We start from the raw sequence: 12,229 nt of genomic DNA on the forward strand, positions 1-12,229 counted from the left end.
AGATTACCTGTCCTCCACAATCCCCCGACCTCAACCAAATTGAGATGTTTTGGGATGAGTTGGACCACAGAGTGGAGGAAAAGCAGCCAACAAGTGCTCAGCATATGTGGGAACTCCTTCAAGACTGTTGGAAAAACATTCCAGGTGAAGCTGGTTGAGAGAATGCCATGAGTGCCATATGAATATTCCTTATTTAGTGCACAAATTTTGACCAGGCCCCATAAGGCTGTCGTCAAATGTAGGGCAGGAGGAGGGCTGTACTTAATTAATGTGGTCAGTGTGAAAACGATGATTGATATTAGACCAGAAATATTGTTAGTAAGACTAGCTAAGCATTGGCACCAAGTGTAGAGTTTGCACATGTTTTTTTCAGATTAGTCCGAAAGCAAAGCTAAAACATTTCCATATTACCTTAATGTTTTCTTCTTTCTGTTAACCTAAGTTTAAATGTTAATGTGTTATAGTCTCTATGGCCAATACACAGAACACAACACAGTATCCTCATATTTTTTATTTCATAGAAGCAATGCCATTTCATTCCATTTCATAATTTCATAGAAGTAATACTTAATTAATAAACTGTTTAGAGGGAAAAGGACAAAGCTGAAACTGATAAAGTATTGTGACTGATTCTAAAGGCTGCCAATAATCTATTGCCACAAATTAACTACAGGTGAAAGCAAGAAAGATAATGTCAGGTACCATGTAAATGTACTCACAGTTAATTTCACAATCTTAAGGAAAATGTTAATGTACATCAAACATTTGTAGGTAATGAAATAATAAACACATTTAAACAAGATGTGGATTTGACCTATATGTACACTACCGTTCAAATGTTTGGGGTCATTTAGAAATGTCATTGTTTTTGAAAGAAAAGCACAGAACAGTGCAAACTGGTTCTAACTAGAATAGAATGAGGAGTGGGAGGCCCCAGTGCACAACTGAGCAAGAGGACAAGTACATTAGAGTGTCTAGTTTGAGAAACAGACACCACACAAGTCCTCAACTGGCAGCTTCATTAAATAGTACCCGCAAAACACCAGTCTCAATGTCAACAGTGAAGAGGTGACTCTGGGTTTGCTGGACTTCCTATAGTTTGGGTCATCTGGAAAAAAGCTTGTCCGGAGAAGACAAGGTGAGCCCTACCATCAGTCCTGTGTCATGCCAACAGTAAAGCATCCTGACACCATTCATTTGTGGGGTTGCTTCTCAGCCAAGGGAGTGAGTTCACTCACAATTTTGCATAAGAACGCAGCCATGAATAAAGAATGTTACCAACAAATCCTCTGAGAGCAACTTCTCCCAACCATCCAGGAACAGATTGGTGACGAACAATGCCTTTTCCAGCATGATGGAGCACCTTGCCATAAGGCAAAAGTGATAACAAAGTGGCTCGAGGAACAAAAAATCAATAATTTGGGTCCATGGCCAGGAAACTCCCCAGACCTTAATCCCATTGAGAACTTGTGGTCAATCCTCAAGAGGCGGGTGGACAAACAAAACCCCACAAATTCTGACAAACTCCAAGCATTGATTATGCAAGAATGGGCTACCATCAGTTAGGATGCGGCCCAGAAGTTAATTGACAGCATGCCACGGCGGATTGCAGAGGTCTTGAATAAGAAGGGTCGACACTGCCAATATTGACTCTTTGCATCAACTTCATGTAATTTTCAATAAAAGCCTTTGACACTTATGAAATGCTTGTGATTATACTTCAGTATTCCATAGTAACATCTGACAACAATATATAAAGACACTGAAGCAGCACACTTTATGGAAATTAATATTTGTGTCATACTCAAAACTTTTGGCCACGACTGTAGATATTACATAAGAAATCTGCCGTTTCCAGCTACATTAGTCATTTACAACATTAACAATGTCTACACTGTATTATTGATCAATTTGATTTCATTTTAATAGACAAAACATTTTATTTTCTATAAAAAAAGGACATTTCTAAGTGACCCTAAACTTTGAGCTATATGTAGCTATTTCTGTAATTTCTCACAGATCCAGTGCAGCATGCGGTTGCAGGGTGCATCGTTCCAGTTGGCCAAAACGTTGTCCCGATGGTAGACCTCGACACAATCCTTGTTGTTGGTACCACCATAGTCCGGCTTACCACTCTTCCAGTACCTACAGATAACACACACACATAACACACACACATAGAGTCCACCATATTAGTTTTCTAATATTCAGATCTGTGTTGCGTTCCAATGATCTCTCCTTTCTCCTGAAGGGTGCGTTCATCCACCACTTCCCACAAATATAAAGGCATTGGGTTGGTGTAGGCATGTGGGCTAGAGGGAATTACCATATACTGGTGATTACCTTCCGAATCCATAAATGGAAGTGAACAAGTGTACACTTATGGAGAAAATATAGAATATTTGAATGCACCCCTTGGTTCTTTCTGAATTCACCTTCCCTCAATTCCTTCTGTCCTCTCTCCTCACCTCATTCTCAAAAAGCATTGGGAGAGAATATCCAAGGTCCCTCCCTCCAAAGTGTTTTCCTTTTTGTTTTCTTGAGTAAGACAGCTGCAAAATGCAGGTGTTTAAGCCTTGCTCAGTGCTTTCTGTGGGGGTGTTTTCAGCCAGCGGAATATACAGAGCGTTCGGGTTGGTAGAGTTCTTTAGTTGTGCTGTGATTGGCTCAGTGTTCTGTTACTAATGGGGACACTACGTCACAGCATAATCTACAGGGAGAGCTAGGCAGTTCAAGCCCCCTTGGGTGCTGCCGTAGATTTACATTAGAAGATCCCATCAAGAAGACTCAAGGCCATTTGCCACAGATGAAATGACATCAAATCACGTTATACATTGCATTCTGAAAGTAATCAGACCTCTTGACTTTTTCTACATTTAGTTACGTTAAAGCATTATTCTAAAACTGATTAAATAGTTTTTTCCCTCATTAATCTATTGAATTTACCGCATAATGACAAAGAAAGAAACAGCTTTTTAGAAATATTTCCAAATGTATAAAATTTAAAAAAACGGAAATATTACATTTACTTAAGAATTCAGACTGTTTATGATGCTACAAGCTTGGCACACCTGTATTTGGGAAGTTTCTCCCATTGTTCTCTGCAGATCTTCTCAAGCTCTGTCAGGTTGGATGGGGAGTGTCACTGCACAGCAATTTTCAGGTCTCTCCAGAGATGTTAGATCGGGTTCAAATCCGGGCTCTGGCTGGGCCACTCAAGGACATTCAGAGACTTGTCCCAAAGCCACTCCTACGTTATCTTGGCTGTGTCCTTAGGTTCGTTGTCCTGTTGGAAGGTGAACCTTAGCCCCATTCTGAAGTCCTGAGCTCTCTGGAGCAGGTCTTCAACAAGGATCTATCTGTACTTTGCACTGTTCATTTTTACCTCGATCCTGACTAGTCTCTCAGTCCGAGCCGCTGAAAAACATCCCCACAGCATGATGCTGCCACCACCATGCTTCACCGTAGGGATGGTGCCAGGCTTCCTCCAGACATGACGCTTGGCATTCAATCTTGGTTTCATCAGAGAATCTTGTTTCTCGTGGTCCGAGAGTCCTTTAGGTGCCTTTTGGCAAACTCCAAGTGGGCTGTCATGTTCCTTTTACTGAGGAGTGGCTTCGGTCTGGCCACTCTACCATAAAGGCCTGATTGGTGGAGTGCTGCAGAGATAGTTGTCCTTCTGGAAGATTCTCCCATCTCCACATAGGAACTCCATAGCTCTGTGAGAGTGACCATTCTTCACTTTCCTGACCAAGGCCCATCTCCCCTTATTTCTCTGTTTGGCCAGGCGGCCAGCTCTAGCAAGTGTCTTGGTGCTTCCAAACTTCTTCCATTTAAGAATGAGCGAGGTCACAGTGTTCTTGGGGACCTTCAATACTGCAGAAATAGCTTTCTACCCTTCCCCAGATCTGTGCCTTGACAGAATTCTGTCCCAGAGCTCTATGGACAATTCCTTCGACCTCACGGCTTGATTTTCGCTATGACATGCACTGTCAACTAACGGCCTGATTGGTGGAGCGCTGCAGAGATGATTGTCTTTCTGGAAGCTTGAAAAGAGGAACTATGGAGCTCTGTCAGAATGACCATTGGGTACTTGGTCACCTCCCTGACCAAGGCCCTTCTCCCCCGATTGCTCAGTTTGGCCGGGCGGCCAGCTCTAGGAAGAGTCTTCGTGGTTCTAAACTTAATCCATTTAAGAATGATGGAGGTGTTACTGTGTTCTTGGGGACCTTCAGTGCCGCAGAAATGTTTTGGTACCCTTCCCCAGATCTGTTCCTCGACACAATGCTGTCTGGGAGTTCTAATAATTCCTTTGACCTCATGGCTTGGTTTTTGCTCTGACATGCACTCTCAACTGTGGGACCTTATATAGACAGGTGTATGCCTTTCCAAATCAAATCCAATAATTTGAATTGACCACAGGTGGTCTCCAATTAAGTAGTAGAAAGATCTCAAGGATGATCAATGGAAACAGGATGCACCTGAGCTCAATTTCGAGTCTCATAGCAAAGGGTCTGAATACTTATGTAAATAAGGTATTTCAGTTGTTTATTTGTAATACATTTGTTTCACTTTGTCCTGATGGTGTATTGTGTGCATATTGATGAAGATTTGTTTTGATTTGATCCATTTTAGAATAAGGCTGCAATGTAACAAAATGTGGAAAAAGTAAAGTGGTCTGAATACTTTACGAATACACTGTAGCTTTGATTGGACTGATCATGTTACTTTCAAAATCTTAGCTAGCAATCTAGACAAGCAGCCATCCTCATGAATCATGTCCACAATCTACTGGCAAATCCTTTTAAATCCTTGTCATATGAACAGAAATTATAAATTAAACATATCAGTGCTCATTGGCCATTGGACATAAACATTACAAAACAAGTTGGAAATCGCAAATTGAACAATGAGTGGTTTGGAAGGAATCATTGGCTAACTGCAAACATTGCAAAGCAATCACTATTTTGCTTCCCCTGCCAGCTATTCGGTGGAGAGGGTGTGTGGTTTAAGGATTTAAACATCTGTCTGAAATGTTTTCTTTTCCAAGCTTAAAAAGATAAACATTCACTCGCAACACCATGGGCCAGAAAATGGTAAATAAATTGGCCATGCTGTCCAGTGACGATTTTAGCATTTAAATCTTGGTGTGGCAAACTCCCCAAATGTTGTTTATGCATTCCACTGAGGACAGGACACACATTAGACACACAGGTGAAAATGTCAGACACTGTCAGATACTGTGGTAGAAACATCATCCTAAATGCTATCCAGATGTTAGAGCCGTATTATAAAAGTAGTAATTTCTCTTACGATGTGGTCAGTGGTGTGCCGTCCACCCATTTCCAGGTCCCCTCATTAACGGAGTCAGTCAGACCAATCCAGACCAGGAGATCTGCATCACCATGCAGCTGGTACAACAACTTCTGTTATGGTTAGTTTAGTTTAGTTTATTATTTCGACCATTTCAAAAAAACAAGCAGACATCAAACTTAAAAGCCATAAATGCACATGAATACCTGATCTGGTGCTGTGATTGTGTGCATCCCTACCACGAGGAAAGTCATCACTTAGATATCTGGGTGCAGGACCATAAATACTCCTGTAAACCAAACTTAGTCTCATATTGGACACCCTAGCCTCATCAGGCAGCCAGTTTAGTTCCTGAAAGCAGCTCCTACCTATGTGAGTACGTGGACTCACCTTCAATACTACCCTGATCAACTTATTCTGGGCTATCTTGAACTTCCCCTACATAAGTTTAGATAAGCCCCCAAACCAGGAAGTACAAGCATAGTCAAAATGGCATTGAATGAGGGCAGTAGCTAGCACTTTCATGGAGTCCTTATCAAGCAGCTTGGACATTCTAGACAAAAACTTAGTCCTGGCATTAACCTTCCCTAGCACCTTATTGGCCATGCTCACACCATCCAAGCTTCCATCAAGGATACATCCCAAGTAGCTAACAGAGGTTTTAGTAGTCAGCACCTCACCCCCTAACTCCACTCTGATTTCAGACAACCTACACAATTTACACCTGGATCCAAAAATAATTGCTTCAGTTTTCCCTAATTGCAGAGATAGCTTGTTATCTCCAAGCCATTTGCTAATGTTAGTAAGCTCTGTGCTCTCTCCAACATAGTTTAACTTTTGTGAGACACCAGTAGTGTAGAGTCATCCTCATAAAGAAAAAGACGGCAAGAACAAGCATCTTTCATATCATTAAACAATAAAAACAGCAGAGGCTCATTGGTTTTGCCTGAGACAGTGAACCATTAACCTCTACTACTTCCTGATAAATAGGACTTTACCCAGCCTAGAGGGATACTGCTTAAGCCTCCAGTTTGGAGATTAGGAGACAGTGGTTAACTGTATCAAAGGCCTTCTGTAGGTCCAGCAGTACCATTCCACACAGATTCCCCTCATCAATCTCTTTCCTGATGAAGTCAAGTAAAGTAGACATGAATCAGTGGAGTATGTTTTTATAAAACCAGACTGAAAGTCATACATTCCATCCTGTTTGTTAACATATTCATACATTTGCTCATGTACAATTCTCTCCAGTGAGGTCTCCCTCGCTCTCCTCTCTTGTCTCCCTCTCTTTCTCCCTTGCTCTCCTCTCTTCTCTCTCTCTCAATTCAATTCAATTCAATTCAAGGGCTTTATTGGCATGGGAAACATGTGTTAACATTGCCAAAGCAAGTGAGGTAGATAATATATAAAGTGAATATATAAAGTGAAATAAACAATAAAAATGAACTCTCTCTCTCTCTCTCTCTCTCTCTCTCTCTCTCTCTCTCTCTCTCTCTCTCTCTCACCTTTTCCTCTTCACTGTTTATGATCACCAGGTCTGCTCCTCTCTCAAAACAGTCCAGTCTGCTCTCCTGCCAGGTTTTCATCTCAGTAGAAAGGAAGTAGCAGCTGGATCCCAACATCCTCCATCCTTTAGGACACTTTAACACAGTCCTCATCGTTGGGACTGCCATGTATCTCCCTTCCACCCCTCTTCCAGTACCTACAGACAACACACACACACACACACACAGCGTCCACCATATTGTTTTTTAAATATTCAGGTCTGGGTTGCGTTCCAGTAAACTCTTCTTTCTCCTGAAATCTAAAAGCATTTGGTTGGTGTAGGCATGGACGCTAGAGGGAATTCCCATATACCTGTCATGTCTGTTTAAATCCATGAAGGGAAGTGAACAAGTGCACACTGCTGGAGAAAGGAGAGATTATTGGGACAGGTTTCCTTCCCGTCAGCTTTTCCAACAACTGTTTAGCTCTGTCAGAGAAATACATTATACTTTATGGAACAACATATTCTAACATCGTAATTAACTGCTAGTAAATCCATAACGAGGCTGCCCACAAGGGTTAAATTCCGATGCTATGCCCTTCTCCCGAAGTGTACACTCATACACTCTCACTCATGGATTTAAAGGAATATGGTGAAAACTCCTTCTAGCCGTGCTTACACCAATCCAATGCATTTAAATGTATGACTGAAATGTGCACACTTCTGGAGAAAGTTAGAAAATCGGAACACTGCCAGTGTCGGAGTGCACACTACAAGTGCACACTTCAGGAGACGGAAAGGTAGAGAATGGGGACGCAGCCCCAAGTGACTGACTTGACAACTTACCACACCCAGAGAGCCTCTTCTGCAGAATCACCTTATCATAGGTCAGAACACTGACCATGCCACTCAACCTGTCCCTTTCTGTAGCCAGGGTGTTGTAACAGGCCTCTAACTGGTTCCTCTCTTCGTTAGAACCGGCTGAAAAACAAAGAAGTTCCTGCATGTGATGCATCCCAAATGACACCCTATTCCTTCTATAGTGCAGTACCGAGGACCAAAGCCCTATGTACCCTGGTCAAAAGTAGTGCCCTTTAAAGAGGATAGGGTGCTATTTGGGAGATAACAATTGTGGTGTTGTCATTCTTTGTGTGTTTCTCAAACATATTGTCAAACTACTGGTCCCACAAACTATGTAACGTCTGTAAGTCTGAATTGTGTTCCTTGCTTTGTGAGAACAGAACTATGGTGTGACAATGACATACATATCTGTCCTTTGGGCCCTGGTCAAAATGAATCCATTAAACATGAAATAGGGTCCCACAAGGAACAGGTTCCCAAATGGCGCTCTGTTTCCTATAGAGTGCATTACTTTAGACCAGAGGGCTATTTTTTTTAAATTTGACCTTTATTTAACTAGGCAAGTCAGTTAAGAACAAATTCTTATTTTCAATGACAGCCTAGGAACAGTGGGTTAACTGCCTGTTCAGGGGCAGAACGACAGATTTGTACCTAGTCAGCTCGGGGATCTGAACTTGCAACCTTCCGGTTACTAGTCCAACACTCTAACCACTAGGCTACCCTGCCGCCCCAATAGTGTGTCATTTGGGACTCTGATATAGTGTAATGATTAGATAACAATACACTCACAGAAAGCCAGCCTCAGGGAGATGTTGAGAGTGACTTGTAGAACACACAGCACTCCTAAACACCCAGCAGCCAGCCTGTAGACTCCTGTTCTTCCATCTGCAGAGGAACACACACACGGCAACAGACACACACGCACACACACACACACACACACACACACACACACACACACACACACACACACACACACACACACACACACACACACACACACACACACACACACACACACACACACACACACACACACACACACACACATACACACACATACCATCATCATCATTAATGATTAAGATTAAAACATAACACACATCATCCCACGTCCCTAACTAATTCTGAGAACCAAACATTTCGAATGTGTCATTGGTTTTCCCCCAATGGAGGGTTGGCAGCAACTGTTTGCTCAAGAGTGTGGTTTATCTCAAATCTGATTACCAGGAAGCTGCTGTATGTAGAAATTACACAATATAGCTGAAGCATGATTTAAAGAGTAGATCTGCGATTGCTATATAAATTTTTTTAACATCAATTTAAATGAATGATATTTACCTATTTGATTCTTGAAAAATGTAACTGAGAAATACCTCATGAGCTTAGTTTAACTGTCTAGCCCCATCAGAACCCAAATATAAACTTGTTTTACCATAAAATGATAAACTATGGATTTGTAAACAAACACTGTGTATGTAGCCTCATGGTTCAGCATCATGGTATCATTTTTTATCATGAATGGTCACTCCTTGCAGACATACTGTAGCTCTCTCTATGAATTTGAGAGTGGTTACATTTTTCCAGCCCCTCAGCTGTTTACCAAAAACTTTGGTGGGGTGTCCACTGTGTTGTTGCTAAAAAAAGGTTATCATCAATTTTATTTAAATAGTTCCAAATAGTTCTAATACCTGAAGTAAAAAAATACATTGAATTGATACATTTTGGTGTACGTGACCCCAGCAGGTTTTGAACACCCTGCTCCATTCTAACTGAACCACCCAGAAGACAGAACAATACAAATGTACAAGTGTTTTTCTAGTGTGTGGTATTAGTGTGTGAATGCGTTCAGTTTGTACGTGCAGACCTGTCTGCGTGCCTCAGCTACTGTGTGAGAAAATAAGATACTTAGAATACTTAGTTCTTACCTGAGAGATGGGTCTCAGTCTTCACGCTCTTCGTTAATCTGTTCCGGTTTTCTTCAGTAACTTCATTCAATTCAATCACCTGTTTGTTGACGTACTCGGCCATCTTAACTAACCGTACCGAATATCAATGATTAAACCAATCAATCGATAAATCAACTAATTAAGTCTGTCTGACCTCTTATTGTAAAATCTATGATTCTAAGTTACTTTTACTTGCTGTATTAACTTACTGTATGATTACCTTTCTAACTGACTCCTAATGGTAATATCTACTGTATGATTACCTTTCTAACTGACTCAGTAGTTGGTCTAATGTGTCTAAATCCTGTACTTCTCTGTTCTCTGTCTGTGGCCCACAGCTGGTGACAGGATGTGTCAAGTCTCTATCCACCAATAAGAAGGCTGTAGGTGTTAGAATGTGTCAAGGCTCTATCCACCAATAAGAAGGAGACTATTGGGATGTGAGACAAATGGCACCCTATTCTCTATTCAGTGCACTACATGGGTGAATAGGAAGCAGTTGTGTGTAACTTCCTCTTCATTCCTTGTTCATTCTGTTCTGTGCTTTATTTCTAACTCTCATTCATGTTTTTTTGGCCTAATAATATAAGTGATTTGTCAACCCAAACACAAGTTATTATTGGTCAATAGTAGGTCTAGTAAATGAATAAATTAACTAAGATGATTCTGTTTAATATGTTTATTGATTTGGGTCGAAAACAAGACATCTAAATACACTTTCCAATAGAAGAATTAAACAAAGGAAACTTTTTACAATAAAAAAATCTCAACAATATGTCATATTTGTCATCATGTCAATTATCAATCTATTACACACTGCTTCACCTATAACATAGTTATTAATGAGTCCTTTAACAACTAGATGTTACTCCATACCATAGTGATTCATTAGTCCTTTAACAACTAGATGTTACTCCATACCATAGTTATTAATGAGTCCTTTAACAACTAGATGTTACTCCATACCATAGTTATTAATGAGTCCTTTAACAACTAGATGTTACTCCATACCATAGTGATTCATTAGTCCTTTAACAACTAGATGTTACTCCATACCATAGTGATTCATTAGTCCTTTAACAACTAGATGTTACTCCATACCATAGTTATTAATGAGTCCTTTAACAACTAGATGTTACTCCATACCATAGTGATTCATTAGTCCTTTAACAACTAGATGTTACTCCATACCATAGTGATTCATTAGTCCTTTAACAACTAGATGTTACTCCATACCATAGTTATTAATGAGTCCTTTAACAACTAGATGTTACTCCATACCATAGTTATTAATGAGTCCTTTAACAACTAGATGTTACTCCATACCATAGTGATTCATTAGTCCTTTAACAACTAGATGTTACTCCATACCATAGTTATTAATGAGTCCTTTAACAACTAGATGTTACTCCATACCATAGTGATTCATTAGTCCTTTAACAACTAGATGTTACTCCATACCATAGTTATTAATGAGTCCTTTAACAACTAGATGTTACTCCATACCATAGTGATTCATTAGTCCTTTAACAACTAGATGTTACTCCATACCATAGTGATTCATTAGTCCTTTAACAACTAGATGTTACTCCATACCATAGTTATTAATGAGTCCTTTAACAACTAGATGTTACTCCATACCATAGTTATTAATGAGTCCTTTAACAACTAGATGTTACTCCATACCATAGTGATTCATTAGTCCTTTAACAACTAGATGTTACTCCATACCATAGTTATTAATGAGTCCTTTAACAACTAGATGTTACTCCATACCATAGTGATTCAGTAGTCCTTTAACAACTAGTTGTTACTCCATACCATAGTGATTAATTCGTCTTTTATCAACTAGATGTTAGTCCATACCATAGTGATTCATTACTATGACATATGACACTGTTCATTACTACCTGACATGATGACTCCTTGCTGTCCCCAGTCCACCTGGTCGTGCTGCTGCTCCAGTTTCAACTGTTCTGCCTTATTATTATTCAACCATGCTGGTCATTTATGAACATTTGAACATCTTGGCCATGTTCTGTTATAATCTCCACCCGGCACAGCCAGAAGAGGACTGGCCACCCCTCATAGCCTGGTTCCTCTCTAGGTTTCTTCCTAGGTTTTGGCCTTTCTAGGGAGTTTTCCTAACCACCGTGCTTCTACACCTGCATTGCTTGCTGTTTGGGGTTTTAGGCTGGGTTTCTGTCCAGCACTTTGAGATATCAGCTGATGTACGAAGGGCTATATAAATACATTTGATTTGATTTGATTAGTCCTTTAACAACTAGATGTATACCATAGTGATTAATTAGTCCTTTAACAACTAGATGTTACTCCATACCATAGTGATTCATTAGTCCTTTAACAACTAGATGTTACTCCATACCATAGTGATTCATTAGTCCTTTAACAACTAGATGTTACTCCATACCATAGTGATTCATTAGTCCATTAACAACTAGATGTTAGTCCATACCATAGTGATTCATTAGTCCATTAACAACTAGATGTTACTCCATACCATAGTGATTCATTAGTCCTTTATCAACTAGATGTTACTCCATATCATAGTGATTCATTAGTCCTTTAACAACTAGATGCTACTCCATACCATAGTGAT

The 12,229-nt window shown here is 40.2% G+C and overlaps 1 protein-coding gene across 3 annotated transcripts; it reads right to left on the reverse strand.

The window, feature by feature from the left end:
* Positions 1-496: 496 nt before the first annotated feature.
* Positions 497-10,029, reverse strand: LOC116366655 (C-type lectin domain family 4 member M-like). 3 transcript variants are annotated; one of them, XM_031818693.1, is made up of 6 exons: positions 9,589-10,029; positions 8,450-8,545; positions 7,646-7,780; positions 6,819-7,015; positions 5,314-5,426; positions 497-2,145 (listed from the first exon to the last, which is right to left on the reverse strand). In XM_031818693.1, the coding sequence occupies exons 1-6, from the start codon at positions 9,689-9,691 to the stop codon at positions 1,998-2,000; spliced, it is 792 nt and encodes a 263-aa protein (XP_031674553.1). In that variant the 5' UTR covers positions 9,692-10,029; the 3' UTR covers positions 497-1,997. The 3 variants fall into 3 exon arrangements, with proteins under 3 accessions (XP_031674553.1, XP_031674555.1, XP_031674556.1); XM_031818695.1 differs by having other exon boundaries at positions 5,314-5,423; positions 9,589-9,964; XM_031818696.1 differs by having other exon boundaries at positions 5,314-5,411; positions 9,589-9,925.
* Positions 10,030-12,229: the final 2,200 nt, after the last annotated feature.

This window comes from Oncorhynchus kisutch, unplaced genomic scaffold (genome assembly GCF_002021735.2).
Source record: "Oncorhynchus kisutch isolate 150728-3 unplaced genomic scaffold, Okis_V2 scaffold1553, whole genome shotgun sequence".
Classification (NCBI taxonomy): domain Eukaryota; kingdom Metazoa; phylum Chordata; class Actinopteri; order Salmoniformes; family Salmonidae; genus Oncorhynchus; species Oncorhynchus kisutch.

Coding starts and splice junctions, on each gene's coding strand:
- LOC116366655 (XM_031818693.1), bottom strand. CDS start 9,691: ATGGCCGAGTACGTCAACAAACAGGTGATTGAATTGAATGAAGTTACT. Junction 7,016..7,645: donor GAAGAGGCTCTCTGGGTGTG/GTAAGTTGTCAA, acceptor TGTTGTCTGTAG/GTACTGGAAGAGGGGTGGAA. Junction 5,427..6,818: donor TAAACAGTGAAGAGGAAAAG/GTGAGAGAGAGA, acceptor TAACCATAACAG/AAGTTGTTGTACCAGCTGCA.